Genomic DNA, 20,367 nt, shown 5'->3' with positions numbered 1-20,367 from the left:
TGATGGATTTGGCTACAGCTTGAGGGCGGCTGGCCAGACCTGTGGCCTTCTCGAGTATCAGGGTATTTGGCACAAAGACCCACTGGAATTCAACCCTAACATTTACCTGACCACAGAGGTGCCAGTTAGCCACTTGTCCCCAGAGAATCTGCTGCTTTTCAAAAGCAGCTCCTCAGCCCTTGCACAACTATGCCTTCCATCTTTTGAAGACCTCAAATGTTTGGGCCCCACCGGCTTCCACGCACCTCAAGTCAAACTGACACCGTGCTGTGGAGCAGTCACAGGGCTGTCCCAGCCAGCGGTCAGGGCTCTCTGCACCCTGCAGCATGGCAAGCTTTGGGATGGAAAAGGTACGGACCTAAGTAGTGCTACTCCACAAAAGCTATTGCATTAACACAACCCGCTGTCTCTCCCGTCGGTTCCTGTCTCCCCATCTCCCCTAGGCTGGTTCCTCCCAGTTCAGTCGAGCTACATACCGCAAGGCAGCATCGCAGTGGTTTGCACAGCAAATGGAACCGAAGCACTCAGCGAAAGGACCTGAAGCATAGCTGATAAGTAAAGCACTTAGCACAGGATATGTGTTAATGTCTCTAGGGAATATGTTTAAATGTGATAAACCACCAAGGAAGAACTTGAAGTGCAGTCTCTAAAAACAATCAGGGAAACTGTACTTCAACTTTACGGATTATCCTGCCACTTGGAAAAGGAGATTAGGACGAAGGTGTTAACCCTCTGCCCCACACACAAGCTGCATATTCTATGGCAATATGAAAGGAAAAGAGCAATTGCTTTTTGACTCTTCATCAGTTTTATTTTTCTTAGCAAGCTCAGCCCCCACACTGCCAGGCCTTGGCTACACCTGCCTATTTCAGCTCAGAACCTGGCATCCTCTGGTCTGTCACCTGAGTTACTATTCTCAGCATTCCTCTATGCAATGTCGCATGGTTTGCTATAAATACCAGGGAATACCCTTAAAAGAGGGTCCCATTAATCTGAAATGCAAAGCGACACTCAGGACTGCACCTCAAGGTCACTGGCACACTGTGCTGGACAACAAACATTTGCAAAGTCAAAGGAAAGAAAGAAATAATTTGCAGGTCATTTTTGCTGGGAGGGCTGGCAGTAACAAGTGGAGAGCTGTGCTCTCCCATTGCCAGGCTGGGGCACGTGCGAGTCTCATACTCTATAATTCAAAAATTAGTCTGTTGATAAAATGGAAGCTTCTTTATTTAGAACAAGAACAGCTCCAAGTTCCTCAGGCGGTTGCCAAAAGCATTCCCTATGGTCCTATTGCCACCATGTCTGAGCACATCCCAATCACTATTAAATCTTCACAGTTCCCCAGGGAAGTAGGGATGTGCTGTTAAAAAAACACACTGCTCCAGCCCTGCAAACTCTTCCCTCAGGGCTTCCTTTTGCACTTAATACAGAGCTCAGCTAATGCTAACAAGGCTCCCAGTGTGCACAGCACCACTGCCTAGAGTAAGGCTGAGCACTTAGGCAGAGTTTAAGCAGTGAATTCCAAACCTTTCAAAACTAACCAAATCAGCTAAAGCAAAAGAATCCTGTTCAATAGCTAACTCGCTGCGTGGCTGCCTTAAGCTTTGACCTTTGAGACTCCTCAGTTATGTTCCCAGCTATGCACGGATCTGCCCCCACCTCAGTAGCTGGATGCCCTTCTCGTGCCCAGGTGCCCCCAGGAGCCAAACGTGAGCCTTTCTCCTGCTGTGGAGGATTCACCCCCCTGGGGCAGGCACTACGGTACCCACTGTAGCTGTCCCGGAGAGTGGGGCTCCCTGTGGGGTGTGGGAGCGGACACTATAACTTGTTGGTGGCAGCACTCCAACTGCAGCATCTGCTCAGAGGACACTTCAGCATTTTATATTACAGCACAACATCAAATCCATGGGTCCTTGCCCCAGAGAACACCTCCCTGGGGAAGATGAGAAAGAAAACAAAGATACAGCTGGGAATATAATGAAAGGATGCTACAGCATCGGTCAGTCTTGTGGGCTGAAGTTAAAAAATGTCTTGTTACATTTTAATTGAATGGATTGCTCTTTTTAAACACCTTTGAGATGTTTAAAAATTATACCACAGAAGTCAGATTTTACTCAGAAAGGTACCTTGCATAACGTATATCTGCATCATACAAGCAAATCCTAAGTAGTTACGTGCCATGCAAGAAGCCTCATGCTCGTGCCTTGTCCTGGGAGGCTGAGTGTGAAGTTGAACAGCATGCTGTGACTTTCCTTCCAGTTTTGAAGAGGCTTTATGTTCCCAACCGTGTCTTATGAGCACCACTGTCCCCTGGCTCCTGGTGTGCGGCAGCTGGGTTTGATGCCCATGGGAGCTGTGCCCCAAACTTGACACCCTCTCCCCAGGCATGTCCACCCCTTGGGCTATGTCTCATCAAGAGATGCAATTGCACTGCCATTGTAATTTGTGATCTACGGCCGTAAATACTTGTTGGACACACACACAAACATGGTTAGCTTCTAAGAATCAGATAACCTTTTTAAAAATTGCAATGAGCTTTCAACTGTCTGGAATTGGAGGGCTAAAGGAAATTAATCACGGATGGGAAGACACAACACAACTGCATGCCGTGGAGGCCATGCAAAACATACTCTCAAGATTCCTGTCAATGTTAATGGGAAGGAAAAGTTAACATTTTCCTATCACTGGTGAGGTTCAGCCTGTTTGATCTCCAAGACAAACACAGAGAAGAGGGAGTAACCACAAACTTCCCACCAGAGCAGTGCAAACCATCCGGGTTTACTCACTAGGCTCCTGCATGCTCCCCTCTGCTATGGGTTTCCCCTGCTCGCTGCAATAACAGCCATAGCAAGCTTGCTGCAAGAAGCAGCAGCATCCCATATTTTCACCTAGTCTTCCTCAAATAACAGCTGAGCCCCAGCCTTCCCACAGCAGCAGATACGCAAGCACTTACCATCCAAAGCATTTTACAAAATAGATGAAACCACCACCATGCTGCCAGCACCAGTCCCCCACGCTGATTATAAACCGGTTTGCCATCATTAGTTACAGCTGCAGATCGCCTAGGCTTAAGAGTGCATTCAAATGTGTTATTTTCCTGGTGCAGGAGCCTGTTAGCAATACCTTCCTCCCTGTTTACCAGAAATTGCGTACACAGGGCTTCTCCCACAACGCCCAGCAGCACATCCAATTTACCTGTGTGCCTGTGGAAAGCCATGATTAGCAGCCCAAAGTCACCAGCAGCCCCTTAGGTAACAGAGTTCACAGTCTCTTGGCCGATTAGGAGCTGCCCCGTTTGATAACATACATTTAAACGGAGGCTATTAATATGGATGGGACTCCTACCAGATGTCCACTCCCCTCCCCAGAGATCACAACCTTAATCCCTCTTGAAAATTCTTACCATTTTAGGTGATCCAAGGGAGAAGAATAGGATCCAGAGACCTCTAGGGCTCTGTAGGCAACATGTAAATACCTGCCTGGCTACTCAGCACCCAAATTAGTCCCAAAGGCAGAGTGTGCCTCAGGAACTTGACCCCATGCTAGTACTATTTGGCCTTGGCTTTAGAGGTAGATTGTGTCTCGTAACAGTCCTCAGCTAAATTACAGACTCAATGTTAATTCTGCACTGCCTCTGGTGAAGGGACAAAGTGGCTCACAGCCCCACGGGGGCCAGAGGGGCTGTGGTCCCGGGAACCAGCAAAGGGCTGTCCCTTGGCTGTAGGGCCCAGAAAGGACACGGGCTGTGCCCCTGGGGACCGAGCTGACAGCCCACAGAAGTAATAGAATATACCTTCACGGGGGAGGTTAGACTTGCCTTCAACATGAGGGTCACGCTGAAGTTTTACTGCCAGTAAAACTACTGTACCTGGTCCTCCTCCAGCTTTTACCCTAAGGAAGCTCAAGGCATTAACTGTTCAAAGCGAGCAAGTCCCTGAACAGCAGCACTTGGACAGCCAGGTTTCACGACGATGGGGCTTCTCCAGCATCTAACAGCACGGCTGGGCTCATTCACCAGCACGTGGCTTATGGAGGGCACTGGCTCGTGCCTCTGTCCTCCTTACTCAGGCGTCCCCAAAGCTCCCTGGAAGACCATGGCTCCAACCGACCTATTTCCACCCAAGTCACGACAGGGAGCGGGGGGAGCCGGGGTTCGGGGCTAGCTCCTGCGGGGACGCGCAGGCTGCGGCAGCTCCGTGGCCACGCACTCCCTCCGGATTATGCAATTGGCGGCGGCACACGGTCAGGGCCAGCGGCCAGGGACACCCAGCTGCTAATCCCGCCTCCGCACTGGCCGTGGGAAAGTCAGTTAACCTCCCTGACAGCCACTGGGAAGAGCCAATGTTTATCATTCCTTCCACAGAGCCCATCGCGGTGGTGTCTGGCCTCTGAACGGCAATCGGCATCTTCAGCCCGAGCGGCTCTGCTACAGCCAGGAACCAGGAATATCTCCGCTTCCCTCTTGCAGAGGTCCCCAGAGCTCCTCGACCACACACGCGTGGCAGGGCGCGCACAGCCTCCAGCCCCAGGCTTGGTGAGCCCTCGAACCTTCGTACCCATCTTAGGGCCCCCAGGTAGCACACATGCAAGGTCACCATCTCACCAGCATCCTGACATCTCCACGTTTCCAACGTGGCCTGGAAAAGGCCACACTTGACAGCGTGCCGTCCCAAAAGAGCACAGCATGGATCCACTTGTGTAGCAGATTGAGGCTGGGAAACATGCTAAAATACTAGCACGCTGAAACACTTTGGCTAGGAAAAACCCAACGTTATTCTGCCCCAGCTCATCTATAAACTCAAGCAAATTGTTTGCATAATTTAGATGGTAACAGGAACCCTAACAACTGGTATTTTCCTGTGCTAATCTTGCTGCGCGCAGTGTAATATTTACAGACATGAGTTCATTTTTGGCAATGCATGTAGAGTTTGCACCATTAACCATTCTCATTCCTTTCTAGTTCCCTACACAAAGGGCTGGCACCCTCCCGCCAGGCAGTCATTTCCTACTTCCCCCAGAATACCCTCGTATTTCAATTAGAAATGGTAACCTTTGCTCCCCATCCTAAAAGGCGGAATAGCATTGCACAGCAATGTCAGCAGCTGCCACTTCCCATCCCAGAGGCGGCTGCAGTTCAGCAGCGGTTTGACAGTATTGCAGAGGCATGCAGAGACTAGGGATGGACACTTGGCCATCAAAATGTTTCACGTGCACAAATGCACGTGTGTTTGCAGCATGACAACAGGCATGGGCTGGAGGAGATGGCAGGGAGAAAGCTTGGCCAAAAACCAGGAGGAAGACCCAACCCTGCTGGTGCCCATGAAGCTTTACCATGAAACTCCCTGGAGCAGCATTTCATGGCACAGCTCACTCTGCAAAGCCTACGGTGATCCCCCAGAGCAGTCCGTAATAAAAAGGCCATTTTGTTTGAATTTGTGGCCCCGCAGGTCAGCGCAGCAGGGAAGCTGAGTTTGGTTTCTTGGCTGGTTTTAGCCGTATGACCTTGGACAATTCCCATCTCCTCCCCAAGCCCCTCTTTGTCCCCACAATCCTAGGGTGATTAAACAGCCTGTTTTGGCAAGGTATAGCACAAGTGCCAAGGAGGAACGTTGTTGCCCTGTGAAACATGGCAGGGAGCAGAAACCTCCAGGAAAGAGAGGATGCCCCAGAACGGAGGTGTGGAGGTGTGTATCTGCGCCCTTTTCTGCTAGCCAGGCACCATGCACCTGCGGGTCCCAGAGGACAGTGCGCTACAAACACATCGATGAGTGCGCGGCAAGGGCATGCAGGCTTGGGCTTTCATGTTTTTAACACTAAACCTGTCCTGTAGGTTTTCAGGACTCCAGGGAGCTGGTCTGGACACGCTGATCCCACCGCACAGGTCTGACTGCAAAGCAGCATGGCTGGGGCATAGTGTCATCCACTTGGATAGACAAATGATTCACATTGTGGTTTCCAGAGTATTTTCTTGCCCTAACAATCCTGCCAGAAAAGGTCTAGGAGTCTCAGCTTGCTCACACATCCTGCTGTCACTCAAGGGGCAGAAAGTCCTAAATAGAGCCAGTAAACCCAGGCATTGATGAACTGTTAGTCACCATCATCAAAGAAAGAAGCAGGCAGCAGTAAATACGAGCAGGAGGGAAGCACCTGTCCATCTCTTAGGGTAACGCTGTACCTTCTGCTTCCATACACACTGCTTAGCAATGCACAGTAAAGCTGCATAGAAAAGCACACTAGCCATTCACTGGGCTCCCCATAAAACGTGAGCCCCATATTCCTCCCTATCCTTCCTGTCGTGCAGGCAGGTGCTGGACTAACTCCATACTCTCACTCCAGCTGGAGGCTGGTGCTGTGCTAGCACAGGACCAGCACGGTCCCATCGGCCAGGGCTGCGGCAGGCAGCATGGGGGTTAGCACTCCGCATCCAGGTTGCTCCCATCCACCATTTGCACAAACACTTCCTTCTTTCCAAGTAACAGCACAGCAGATTCAGGGTTTTTTTTAATTTTAAGTCTATCTTAGGTTGCACGCAATGTGTGTTCTCCCACAGCAGAGAGCACACCTTCTGCCCAGCCTATTGTAGACCCCAGTGAAACTTCCCTTGGCTCTCATGAGGCAGACACTAAACAAAATCATTTTTTTAAAACTTTTTTTTTTTAATATAAAGACAGAGTTTGCAGGAAGCCAACCAATAAAGGAGTTGGGCTTAAGAGGACACAAATACAGCTCTCTCCAAGAAAAAGCCCACCTTTGCACTTGTGGCTGGTCCATCAGTGGGATGGAGGAGGCAGCAGCCCCACTGCCACAGAAACACCGAGCAGGTTTGGGATCCAGGACTGACAGCTGGGGCTGATCCAGCTCTCCAAGCCCTCAGTATGCTGTGTGCTTCAAGCTCCCAGCACTGGCTCCGGACTGGTGAAAGGCACTGCAGAGCAGTGTTTGTAGACCAGCCAGAGAGGGCTGCCAGGGAATGGCCCCTGCTCCCTGCCCAGCCGGGGACCCCGCGTGCCACCCACAATCACACCTGAACCAAAATGGGATGTTTCCACCTAGTCCTTTCAAACAGCCAGTTCAGTTCAAAACTGAACAATTTCTCTTTGAAGTGTCACAAAAATCCTTCAGAAGACTCAAACCTGGCTCAGCTCCCCCATTCTGTACAAGGATGCGCCTCCGCACCCCTGAAGCATCCTGCAGGGATTCATGTGAACGCGCGACAGAGACACCCTGGTTCACACAGGATGGACCCACATCCAGAGCAAAACCAGCAAGGACATCGCTGCAGAGACAGAAGGGATGAACATACCAGCCATCAGGCAAGCCCCATGCCCTCAGGCCACCAGCTCAGAGGGGACAGTAGAGAAGGAAGCGAGCAAAGGCACACAGGGTGTTCTCCTTTCTTCCATGCTGAACTCCAGCCCACAGCTGGGTCAGATCTGTGTGCTGAGCCTTTCAGTGCCAAGGGAATCTTTTAGGATCAGCTGTGGAGGTTGGGATAAAGGAACTGGGAATAGATTTATAAGGAAGCAGACACAGACTGGGTAACCCTTCATGAACTCAGATGTGGTGTGAGTAGAAACAAAAGGGGGAAAAGAAGGCAGGATAAGAAGAGAGAAAAAAAATAAGGATGAGGGTGTAGCAACAGACAGGAAAGAATGGTCAAGAGATAACAGAGCTGGAAATAAAGGCATCTGAAAAATAGCAAAACTGGGAAGAGATATAAACTGGGTTTTTCCCATCTGCCTCCATCCACAGGCTGGACTGTTTCCAGGACTATTTCGATGGCAGCTCCAAATTTATTTCCCTGCTACCATCTGCTCTGCAGCTCCCCTCCACACACGCTTCTGACTGGCACTTCTTCCCATCACCTGTTGCTGACATGGCAGACCTCTGGCTGCTGCTGAAAGCCAAGTGACACCAAGGCCTGGGGAGAGTGTCTGCGCATAAATCAAGAGCTGCTTTGTAGACCCAAAGCTTTGTTCAGCTCCTGTCCCCCCTCCCGGCTATGTCAGGGTTGGAGAAGAGAAGCTGCAGCGTGGTGGGGCGCAGGCACCATACAGAACCATGGCAGCAGCCCCAGGACATACAGGTTCCAGGGAGGACTGGGGGGAGAAGAGGCTGCAGCAGTATTAGGTGCTGCAAAGGGTTGGCTTTGAATCAACTGCACGAGAAAGTCCATTTCTTCCTATCCCTGCTCTCTCCTCCCTGTGGCTCTTTGCTGTATTACAGGTAAGATGTCAAGACGATGTTCCACCAGCAAGGATGCTGAGTGCCTGCTGTGGTCCTACAGTTAGATTTAGACCTTCAGTACAAGCTCAAAAAGGGACAGTCCCAAAAAGCTGAAGCTGTTTTTTTAAAATCTCTTAGACTAATGTATTAGTCTTAAAGCCACTAGGTTAAACCCAGGCCATGTTTCTCTTTCCAGCTGTGTCTTCCATGTCCTTCTGCCTCTAATCAGTCTGCAGAGGGGAGCTGCGAGTGGCTGGGAGGCTCAGCAGGCTGCCCGCAACCACCTAGCATGAACTGCAAGGTGAAAACAACAGGTCTGAACGTGCCTGGACATCAGCCGACCCTAAGGGGACACAAAGTCTGCCTTCCTTTGCTCCTCTTGGGAGAAAGATCCACGTTTAGTGCCAAGACTGGTCTGATTCAGATGCCTTGTAAGAGCATTAAGCCCATAACTGGGCTAAAAAGCTTCAAACACAACATTCACCTCTTCCTTCCCCGCAGCCTTATAGCTGCGTTGTGCACAGATGCACCCAGCAGTGCCCAGTTGGAGCAAAGCAGCTTCAATGCGCTGCAGCCAAATGTGACGTCCTCCTCATAGGTCATCTGCCCCGAGACGAGCAGAAATCAGCTGGTTCTTGCAAGTTCATTGACCACAAAAGCACCCACCGAGGGTGCAGGAATAAGGCATCCAGCATTTACCAGGGAAGGTGAGCCCAGCAGGCACGGGGGAAGCAGCCTGGGTGTCCAGTCACACAGGAGCAGTGGGGAAGGTCTCCAGGTTAGCATCTCGGGACCCCCGCAGTGCCACGCTCTCACCCATACTGGCCAGGCCCCTGCATTCGAAGCTCCCATGAGGAGCTCTGGGGTTTCTGCTCACCGCAACGCCCAGAGCTTTGGCTGCAGCTACGCAGCGTTGTGCCCTCAACGGTGGTAGAGCCATGATGCCTCTCGGTTACCAACAGCATTTTCACCAGGGCTGATGTGGTCCTTGGAGGAACCCTTCCTGGGGCCAAACAAGCTCCACCACAACTCGGTTATTCCCCAAGTTATTACCCCATAGCTTCATGCTTAGGACAGCGGAGCTCCTTAGGGTAATCTTGGCCAAATGCAGGGGTCTGTCTTTGTGCAAGTTTAGATGGAGTCACATGGAGGAGGAATGACCGGTGGAGTCGAACAGGAGGCAAAGGTTTGCCAGTCACAGCTTTCCCCCCATGGCTTATCCCTGGCTTCAGAGCTCAGAAAAGTAACTTAAGTTGCTGTCAAATAAATACCACACTGATCCCAGCCAGGCAGCATGGCAGTCTTTTCCAGGAAAAATGAGGTCTGATGAACATTCACAGCAATATAATCCTACCATACCCACACAATAAATGCTCATGTCAGAGCTTCACCAAGTTGTTAGAAAGCCATCACTGAAATAATATTTCACAACCTCCATTACGTTCTCTGCACTCCTAATTGCTTTCAATTACTTCTCACAGGCAGCTGGCTGAGCGATGCTCTCCCCCAGTGAAGTTAAACAGCTCACCGTGGAGAGCACAGAAGGAAGTTGAACTATTAGTTTGTATCACTGCTTGAAAGCTGGGTCGTTCACCTTCCCTGGAAATCTACCCACTACAAGTCAGAAATTAGCAGCTACCCAGACATCAGCTACAACACACATGCTCTCCAGCATCCCCCACATGGGTTTCCAGTAGCCCCGCCACCCTCCTGTGTTCCTTCAACAGGACCTGGCAGCAAGAAAGACTTGCAAGGTGGGCACTGCAGGCTATGCCCGAGCTCTTCCTCTGAAGGCTGGGAATGCTTTTGGTGCGATGTTTTCTAGCAAAACATCATGTTCCTGGGAAGCTGCTGGGCAGATGGTTCTGCAGACCTCTTTCCTCTGCCCCCACAGCACTGTGGACAAAGTCAAAACCCCACACAAGCGATGCTCTGCAAGACCAAGGAGCCTTGGTGTTTCCTCTTAAAGAGCTTTATTTTCAGGGGAGGAGAAGAAAGGGCTGTTTGTGGATGGACTGTGATTCTGGCAAAACATCCTCCAGAAATTCAGCACGTGGGAGACACTGAGGATAGAAAACTTTAGCTCAGGTAGTCAGAGAAGGGTAAAGCAAAAGCTTCTCGGAAGAGGGCTGGGCAGAAACACGCTGCCTGGCTAAGGGTGAAGACAGGCCACCGCTTCAATGAGAAGGACATGCCCTTCCGAGCATTGGCATGCCGGTTGGGAAGACTCCCTGGCATCCAGTGCACCATCAAAGCGCTGCCTGAACTTGGCACAGGCCCCAGGGCCATGCCCTGAGCACTGATTTAAGCTGACAGGAGCCAGCCCTGGCGTATGGGTTTAGCAGGACAACCAGCCCCTTACCCTGGGTACGGGACAGTCGCCTCGAGCAAGATTAGCATTTGGCTATCTACACCTTCAGTTGTTAGACAGTGCTAGTGGCTGAAAGGACCAAATGACCCTTGTTATGTGGCCATTTTAAAAATAACCTTTCCCAAAGCCCCACAGAGCATAACCCTGTGTCTGTCTCGGCTCCAAGAGCCAAAGGAGATCGGCTTGCAGGGCTGACGGGTATTTTTGGGCACTCTGACTAATTGTCAGGACATATGCTGGGCATTCTTTACAAGGAAAAACAAAGCTGCAAAGTCTCCTCCAGTGAGGCCTATGGGGTTGGATTAGTCATAAAAGTTATTCTCAGAAACCTCTGCTTTGGGAGGGTTTGATTTAACTTCCAGCTTCAGATGAGCGCATTTTAAAATGGAAGAAGGCATCAACTTCCTTACACCCTAACACTTACAACGAAGGCTCGGCCAGGCTGGACCACGTTGCACCAACAACAACAAGGGCAGGAGAAGTGAAAACCCTTCACCTTGGAGTGGCTTCAAATTCACAACTGCTTTTTTGGCACTGCATCACATGGGCACTCGCTGGCCGTGCCAGGGTATGTGCTCCAGGACAAGCCAAGGAGAAGACACCCACTGGAGAGGGTGAGGAGGCCCACAAGCACCCGCTCACTTGTTAGATGGAGCCATGGTACAGCCTTCCAAGACACCTTGCTCTGGTCCTGCGTAAACACGCCTTTCCTCTGCTGAAACAGATGCCACTTCACTTGCCCCTTTGCCCAGGCTTAGTCTGAGGCCAGAGTTCACTTCAGCCACTATTCATGTTAATATTCCGCAAATCAGCCCATCAAGCCTCTGGTTAAAGCCCTGTTCATTTAACAACCACACATCATGCTGCTCAGCCAGGCTCTTTGCCTCTCTCCTTTTGCAGGGAAGTTGGAGCCCTTGCCAGACTAGGAGACCACTCACACTGAGCCTGTTGAACTTGCCTTGGCTGTTCTTTCCCAAACTGACCTCCAAGAGGCTAAGGACTCCGGCAAAACCAGAGGAGTCAGCCAGACTTCCAGAAGAGCCCAGAGCCCTGCTAAAGGAGTATTTTGCCAGCCGTGTGCCTCTTACTCCCTCCACACTCAGGAGCAAGAGACTCCCAGCTCAGCAACTCCGGAGCCTCGATGCACTGCAGCAAAATGTGAAGTCCTCCTAAGAGGCCATGTGCACTGAGAGGAGCAGAGGTTGGCTGGTTCTTGCAAGTTCATTTACCACAAAAAAAGAATTTATTTTAAAAGCAACCCGATTTGTTGTTTGTTTGTTGGGGTTTGTTGTTGTTGTTGTTGCAGTTCCTTGCTGCTGCTCCTCCCAGGGCACCTTTCATCAATCTGAGCACCTCAACAGCATCTCACTCATATGCCAGCTTAAGCCAGCACTCATCCAGCTCAGTTTCTCTATGCTTACTAGGACCGCAAATAAAGCACCTGCGTGCCACATCTCCACAACACCCTGGGACACACAAGCCCAGAACAGCCCACATTTCCCCACCACCACGCAAGGCCTGGGTGCGCTCTGCCTTTCAGGCCAGAAGCTGTTTCGATGCGTTGAGCCCCACTGCTGTCTCACCCCATGCCACTGGCCCATGCAATTGTGCTTTCCCCTTTCTCTGGCATATATCAAACCTTGCTCTTTTCATTCAGCAGAAACACTGCACCAAAAGCACACACATCTCAGGGTGACAAGAGCTCTCTAAAGCCTCCACCAGTCCTTTCTGCATATTTTTCCCCCCGAGCTGCACAGCAATTTCCACTGAGGATAAGAGTTGTCAATTCAATTTCTAATAATGGCATTAAAATGTATGAGCCATTTCTCTGGAGTCAGGGATAATATTTTCAAAGTGCCTGTGTAATACAGGAATGTAAATCTCATTTTCCATAAAGTGATAAGGATCCCAGGTCTCCCTGGAAATCATGTCAGATCAGAGCTGGGCAAGGTCTACACTAAAAAGTATTCTCCATGGGGTCAGTTAGAAAACATTGATTCGCCTTTTTTTTTTTTCTTTTTTTTTTTAATAAAAAGGGGAACAAATATCTTTAAATCTTTCATCAGAGTTAAGATTCAATTTCAGCCAAAACCAGAGATACCCAGCCCAGAAAGGCTCTCAGTCCATGGGCAGGTGCCCAGTCCTGGTTTGCAGCATCCCAGCTGAGTGTCCTCATCTGCAGCATGGAGGCTGTTTCAGAGGTGGGGGTCAGGGGAATTCTCCTCCCCCAGTGCCCTCCCATTCTAGTTTTTGAGTAACTGAGCAAAATTTCAGTTGCTTTTGTGTCTTTGGAAATATTAAGATCAGTAGACTAATACTTGGCAAGAAACAGTTCAGCCCAAAGCAGTATGGAGAGGCAAGGTTATTTAGGCTGCTAAATTTAATTTGCCTCCCATTTGCTGAAACAGCAAATAGCTTCATCCTCCACGTCCAGAGGGATGGGCCAGGGTGCTCGGAGGCAAGGGAAGGGCCCCTCTCCTCTCCCATGCTCCCACTGAGGGTCTCATAGCACTACTGCACGTTACAGCATTTCTACCAGTGCTCACTCCTGGAGCAATGGGCAAAGTCTATGGGCTGTTACATTTATTAAACACAAACCTTAGAATAAGAAAAATAAGATACTTAGAAGAGTGCTTGATTTTAAACATAGAAATAAACCAGCTGGAGTTGGTACAACCACTTATGTGTTTGATTAAGCCATCCTCTGCTCTGTGGCTGGATCCAAGCCCAAAAAATGATTTTGTTTTCTTTTTCAAGCAGCAATGAGACAATAAATTCAGGGACGACTAGTAACACAGTCTGCAAAGAGAAACAACCCTTCTCAATACAATTGCTGCTAGCTGTCAAACTACTGCCCAAATCAAACTATTAGAGGATCAGCTCCATGTGACAAAAAAGCAGCACTAATTGCACACAAGTGCCAGAGAAAACTGTCAAAAAGCTAAAGCAGATGTGAAACAGTGGCTTGCTTGCTTATAAAACCAGCTTGTGCAGCCACATAGCATGAGAGCCCACAAGAACCCATGTCCCGCTGGGAATGCTGCAGGACAATGGGGAAAGGGTGAGGCTTCCAAATCATCGAGGACTTTTCCTGCAACAGCAAGGACTTTACTGTCCCTTTGATAAAGCTACACCTCTTGAGCCAAATTGTCATCTCAGCTGTGCTAGAGTAAGCTCAGTAGCAAGCCTTGCCTGCTTTATGCCAGTGTTGAGCAAGGTTAGACTTGGTCCTGGCCAAGTCCAAGATATGCAAAGTACAGCAGTGGTTTTAGTTGCCCAGAGACAGCCAAAAAGCAAACATGCCTTGATACCAACTAGGTGAAACACTGGGGTGGGGACACGCTGCGGGGGGAGGACATGGGGGACAGAGTGCAGGCCTGCAGGGATGCCTGTCCCACTCCCAAACGCTAACGCCTACTGCTCAGCCCCACAATAAAAAGGCGACATAAAGGACTATCAAACACCACATGCAAACAATTCACCCAAATCTCACTTAGTTATAACTCCTCACGCTAAAATCGCCTTCTTTCAAAAGCTAACCCACTCCAAGTATTAGGGTTTCATGAAGCCCTTTCCTAGAGCTGATGGCTGAATGCACTGGTGGCTGTGACAGAGCTGCCCGTGATGCTGAGGGACTCGGTCATGTCACCAAAGTATTTCCCACATGGCTCCAGAAAAGAGCTGGAAGAAATCCACCCACAGGCCTGGAAGGGACTTGTGAGAACACAGAGACAGATCGCTTCATGCTTGTAAAATTATAATGAAAGACTTCCAAAATACAAAAATACCCCTGCTCAAACCAGTGCCTTTTTTATAGATGCAACCTTCATCCCTTGCTCCAGAAAACCATGAGGTTAATCCTAAAAAAAGGTTGTGTTTTTGCACCATGTGACTAGGTTCATGGATTACATTAGGGCTCAGCTTTTGTCTGCATTCATGCTGCTGATAATTGTTATCTATTTTCCGTCACTGGTAACTGCGTCTCAAAAGATTTGGCGAAATCCATCAGCGGGCCTCTGGTAAGTGGCTTATGCATTGCTCCATCAAGACAGCTGTCAGGCGATATGCTGATGTATTTCTACATTATTTCATGTATTTGATAACTCAGCAATGGGAAGCAAAAACCAAGAAAAGGGAGCCGCAGAGACCAGTGCCACACCTTTGTCAGCCTCTCCCCTGCAGCATCCTAGTGCAGAGGGACAGGCAGTACTTCCTCCTACAGACAGACTTTTTTAGTTAAAAATTGAATATGAATTCATTGAATGCAAGTACACCTGGAAACATCTCTGCCTTAGCAGAGAAAGGTGCAGGATGCTATCGGAGCCCTGCCTGGACCCCTTCTGGCTTGGCTGTCAGAGACCAAGAGCAGCACAGCCACTTTGTCCTGCCTTTCTGACTGGCACGGCCAGCAGCCCTCCGAGAGTCCCCTCCAACCCCAGCCTCCATCACCCAGGTCTCGGCTCTGCAGCAGAGAGCAAAAAAACCCATCTCTCTGCTTGCAGCAGCTGTTCCCACACTGCCCGCTGTGCCCCGGGGCAGAGGTGACCCCAGTGGCTGTCCAAGCGCAGGTCCTCCTGACACCTAGTGTCGCCTGCGGGCTTATTCCTGGGAAAAACTGCAGGGACAGGCAGACACAGAAAGCTGCCAAACCCTGCCACTAGCATCAGCCCTTCAAAAGTCAAGTCCTGATCTACGTAAACCGGGGACTTTTTCCGGGTCAAATAACGGCAGAGCCCAAATTTTCAACCTCCTGCCCCAGGTATGTTGCAGAAGAGGGCAAGGGTTTTCCAAGTCCTTGCTCCAGCCCTGGGAGCAGCAGCAGGGGAGAGGCTCTGCCCGTCAGACGCGCCTGTCTAACTAGCTGTTTAAAACTAACCCTTATCTACAAGTCAAGCATCTCCGTTTCCCCCACAATTCTTGCACAGGGAGAGGTTTCCAAGACACGGGAGATGGCGGAGGAGCCCACCTCTGCAGCACCTTAACCCATCCCGAGGGTTCTCCAGCCCACGGTCCCACCAGGAATGTCATCACCAAGTTTCCAGGAATTGTAAAAGCCCAGGCTCGGCAACCAGCCTCATGCACCATCCCCTGCCCGATCACATTTACAGGGCAAAAGCTCTCTGGCAAAACAGCTCGCGCAGCATCCAAATGTCAGTGGAGCAGACAGCGTTACTGGCGCTGGCTCCCTTTCCATCCGGCTGCTCCAGCTCAAGCACCGACGCTGCTCAGAGGATGAGCTCATCGCTATTTCAGGTTGAATTTGCACTTGGCAATCTCCCTGGTAACCAAAACAAATTACTCATTGGTTTATAACAGATTTATTAGTTGTTTGTTTCAGTGTCTAGCGAAGTACACAGAAAGCTGCATCATGTTATAGCACCAACACGGCCCGGGGTACGAGCGTGGAGAGGACGGTATGTACGGCCATTGCTATGGAGATGGGCTGTGTTAGCACCGGAGGTCAGAGGGAAAGCTGACTTCAGGCCTGACTCCAGCGACATGAAACTGCAAAAAGGAGGTGTGAGGCACGGCCGTCGCTTACGCACACCACGGGTGCCCCTGCATGGCAGCCTCCTGCCACCCCAGACACCACATGGGTGTTATCCTCCCCTAGCACATCAGAGTAACCAGGGAGATGCTGTTCGCAATCCTCTCCAGCCAGAAATCAAGCAATCTTTCCTTGAAACAGGTATCGGGAGGGTCTGACGCTACCATACCCACTAACACCATCCATCATCAGCTTCGTTCCACGTGTCAGGACTATGAGGACATGGCCACTTATAGGTCTTCCTGCTTGTTTATGTTCTTGGGCAGGAATTTCCTCCCATTCATCATCACATGCATCACCACGAAGGGCACTCAGAAGCAGGACTAACCCCAGGGTATTTGCCTGCTCTGATCTGCCATGTAGAGTGCTTGGAAGAGATCAGCAGTGTCTGTTTTTTCTGTCACACCTAGACTTGAGCCAAGATACAGCTCAGAAGTTGTTCAAATCACCTCTTATGTTTAACAAAGGGTATGGGGGTTTTTTTTGCTGAATGTGTTTTTGCAAGAAAGAGAAAATCTACCCTGACCAGCTCAATCCAGCAAGCTGAAGTGTTGGTCAAGATATGTAATCCATGGCTAAGCCTTCAGTCCAGCCTTCTGAAATGAAAACAGGCAGGTTGATTCCCCTACCCACTGCAAGAAACCCATCCCAGAGAGTCAGATCCAGAGTCAAAGTTTCCACCTTCAGCTAAAAATCATTATGGTGATAATGGTATAACAGAGAAGGGAAGATTACAGCAAGAGGTGGATGACATGCTCGTGCATCCAACAAAGCAAATCCAGACAGAACTAAACAGATTTGCATCCCTACCGAGTGCCTTTGTGCTGCTGCGGGGTGAACGTGGGCTGCTCTCCCGTCCTGCTCTGACGCTGTCACCCAGGCCATTTCCAGAGGCAGCACTGAAATATGTTATACATCAAGTGGCATTTACGCGGCAGGCTGTCCCAGAAGGGAAGCATGACCTGCTTTCAGTTGGCAGAGCAGGGGTAGATAGGAAACAGTATTTGTACGTGTTGAGTGAAACATATAGCTCTGTGTATTTTTAAAGGGAGATGAGACCAGAGAGAGAGTCTTGCACGCTGGACTGCTCATTACTGCCTCTTCTACAGTCACGTCAGAAGCAAGACCGGATCAAGACAATGCTTAGAGCTCACCAGGGAATTTTAAAGTGGAAGCAAATCAGTAGGAATTACTCAGATTTCCAAATGAGGACCACACAGCCCTGTGCTTCTGGAGGTGCTGTCTGCATTTGCATTCCCTCAGACTACCAACTGCCCTGTGGTTAACGCTGTACTAAAGAGTAGGACACTGTGCCAGGCCCCCAGGATGCTTTCAGGATCTTAACACCGCCTCCGCAGGCTGTTCATCTGAACAGGCATCAGCCAGAACAATTTATCCAGCCCATCTACTGGATTAGGTAAATCACACTAGAAAAATCTCTGTAGTACCCAGCAGCAGCGCAAGAGCCCACAGCTGTCCCAGGGCAGCATGTCTTCTGGGATGCTGGCAGTCCCGGGGATGACACACCTACAGGGTACTTTAAAGAACTCTTTGCTATGTCAGTTCAATGAGAAGAGGGGCAAACCAAGAGGCATAGAACAATGTGGAAAAGGCTCGAGTCTCCAGAGATGAGATTATAAGAAAGAAGCTGGAAAGGCAGGCAGGCAGTGCCTCAGATGTGACTAATTCCAAACCTTTGCTCCAATGTTTATTATAGAAAAGAGCAGATAAGAAAGGCGGCTGATGGTAACAACTGCCAGGGGCAGCCAGTCCCAAATTAAACAAATAGCAAATGCCTTGAAAGTAGCCTGCCAAGTCAGAATGGTTCCCACAACTTGGGGCATTTCTTTAAAAGAAAGTACATTATTTTCTCCCACCCCAGCATCCTATCAGCAGTGGGGCAGCTATATTTAGGGTGGTTTCATAGTTACTCTTAAGGGGATCTTTGGTCAGAGACCACCGGAAGCACAAGAAAACTGAATATTCCCAAATGAAGGCATTGGGGAAGAGCTGGGAGCCAATTCCCTGCAGGAAAGCCAACCAGCAACCACTGTGGGCTGGACCAGCCATGGGTTTAGTGTGATGAACCACTTCTATTTTTCTTAGCAAAGAAAGGCACGTCCAGCACACTGGTTCATAAGACAGAGTTTTGGAGGATTGGGTGGGTTTTGCACTGTCTCTGGCCAAGCAAAACAGCGGAGAGCAATTCTTGCTCTGCCAGAAGCTTTAAGTCCTCTGCTACTTAGACACTGGTGTAACACAAGAACCTTCACATACTGGGGCAGCTGCTTCAGCATTAAAGCTAGCTTGAAGCAAAATAGATGGATTATAGATCTCTGTACCAACCGTGCCTCCCAACAGGAGTCCCTCGGCATATCTAGCACACGCAATTGCATGTTAACAGCGGTCTCTTAAACCCATCATTTCAGTAGACAGACACCTCTGGATCCAGCTGTCATTTGATTTGAAGCTCCCCCTATCTCAAAGCATTACAAAGCATGAAGGTCTCTGATGTCTTGAAGACAAGTGGGAGGATTTTCCAGGAGGGAAAGCTTTTTTTTTGTTTGTTTTTAAGCTATTTCTCCTGTTCTTCCTCCCCATCTACATCACTGAAGAGATATCAGAACAGACTCATTTCACTGTAGTTCTACAGTTCAGCAAGTAAACTGGGTCTGAAACATTTTGGTCCAAATTATTAAACTTCAAGCTATACCTGTCAGGCAGCTTCTCAAGAGGCAGATTTTAGTCTCCTCTTTTCCACTCTGCTCTTGGTTTCCTCTTTCTAGGGGTGGAAAGATGTTAGAAACAAGGAAGCCGAAAAGCCGCCCTGCACTGCTTGTTCCCAGCAGGAATAATTTTTTTCTGTTCTTCATTAGAGGTCTGGGTGACAACTGGTATTCTGCATTTGATCCCAAGAGACCACAAATGCAGTCATGTCACACCACTTTTAATCCCTCACCGTTAACAGCTGTTAACTGCCTACTCGCTTGCCAAACAGCCAGCTCTGCCGAGCAGGAGGAAGAGACATGCATCCCAAATTATATCAATCACTAGGATCACCTCAAGGAATAAAAAAAGATCAGGCACATCTGTGGAATGAGTGGGTCTTCTGAAAACACCAATCTGAGGTCAAGAGGTTTTGAATTTCCTATTTACAAAAATAATGCAATTCTGCATCCAAACCAAAATTGTAACTCTGCCTTAAAGTTTCCAGTGAGGCGCACAGAAAAATAGCAGTCCTTCCACCCTGGGCTGCAGCTCCATCACTGTCGGGAACCCTGTCCTGCCTCTCCAACCTTTTCCAGGGCACTCTTTAATTCAGCCTTTTTTGAAGGAGTGCTTCCTCAGGACCTTGTCTATCCCATTCCAGCATGGCTATAATGCAATCCTTGCTCTGCTTTCAAATACCTCCAAAGCCCTAAATGTCATTTTAGCCTTGTCCTGCCATAGGACACAAACCCTATTTGCATTCCCTTCAAAGAGATGAAAAAGCTGGAAAAGGACAAGAGCATCCATCTGTCCGTCTATCCCTCCCCTAGACAACACTGTGCTCTCTTGCTCCAACAGCAGGAATTTGCTCTGGCAGCATTCTTGGCACCACACACTCCTGAATCACTCTGAAAGTATCAAGGGCCAAATCCTGCTTCAGTACATGCTGCAGGGACACGCAGGGAGGGTGAAGGCTGCCTCGCCAAGAAGGCTTTTTTGTGGCTTTCCACATACCAGCTCGGAGCAGAGCAAAGCCTTTGTGGGAAATACTTCAAGCAGCAAAATGAGTCGATCTCTGGTAAGAGATTTTTGGCTAGGGGCCTGGGGAGGGTGAGCATGTGGTATGCACACAGCACCTGCATCCCCTGGGACTAAGGGTAAGAAGCTGGGAGAGGGCTCTGTTTTCCTGCCACCCTTCCCCTCTTTTTGTTTTCCCTGCCTGTTTTGCAGGGCTCAGCAGCACCCACCCACAGGCTCCCTCCCTGCACGTAGACCTCATTTTAGCCCAAATTTGTGGCTACCTCTAGACACTGCAGGACTACTTCCCTGCTCTGAGCAACTCGTAATCCTTCAAGGGATTTTATTCCACCAATTTACACATTTTTTCAGAGCCCAAGTTTCCACAGTATTTTTGCTGAGTCTGCAGGCTCCCTTCAGACACCGGCGAAGGGTTAGGAGGGAGAAATGCTCATCACAGACCAGCCTCGGCCTCTCAGCTCTGATTCATTCCCAC

General features: G+C 49.6%; 1 protein-coding gene across 4 annotated transcripts in view; it reads right to left on the bottom strand.

The window, feature by feature from the left end:
- The window catches only part of FHL1 (four and a half LIM domains 1), a 33,794-nt gene that overhangs the window by 10,013 nt on the left and 3,414 nt on the right, over window positions 1-20,367 (bottom strand). For 2 of the 4 annotated variants that reach the window (XM_069811451.1, XM_069811452.1), the window contains exon 1: window positions 3,196-3,351. The exons of 1 other annotated variant lie outside the window; for it this stretch is intronic. In XM_069811451.1, the coding sequence (XP_069667552.1) occupies window positions 3,196-3,217 (22 nt within the window). In that variant the 5' untranslated portion in view covers window positions 3,218-3,351. Of the gene's footprint in view, window positions 1-3,195; window positions 3,352-3,403; window positions 3,428-20,367 lie in introns of those variants that run through there. One more of the 4 variants, XM_069811454.1, reaches the window with a different exon arrangement.

The sequence above is a fragment of the Haliaeetus albicilla genome, chromosome 23 (assembly GCF_947461875.1).
Source record: "Haliaeetus albicilla chromosome 23, bHalAlb1.1, whole genome shotgun sequence".
In the NCBI taxonomy this organism is placed as follows: Eukaryota; Metazoa; Chordata; class Aves; order Accipitriformes; family Accipitridae; genus Haliaeetus; species Haliaeetus albicilla.
This window is presented reverse-complemented; position numbering and strand designations above follow the sequence as displayed.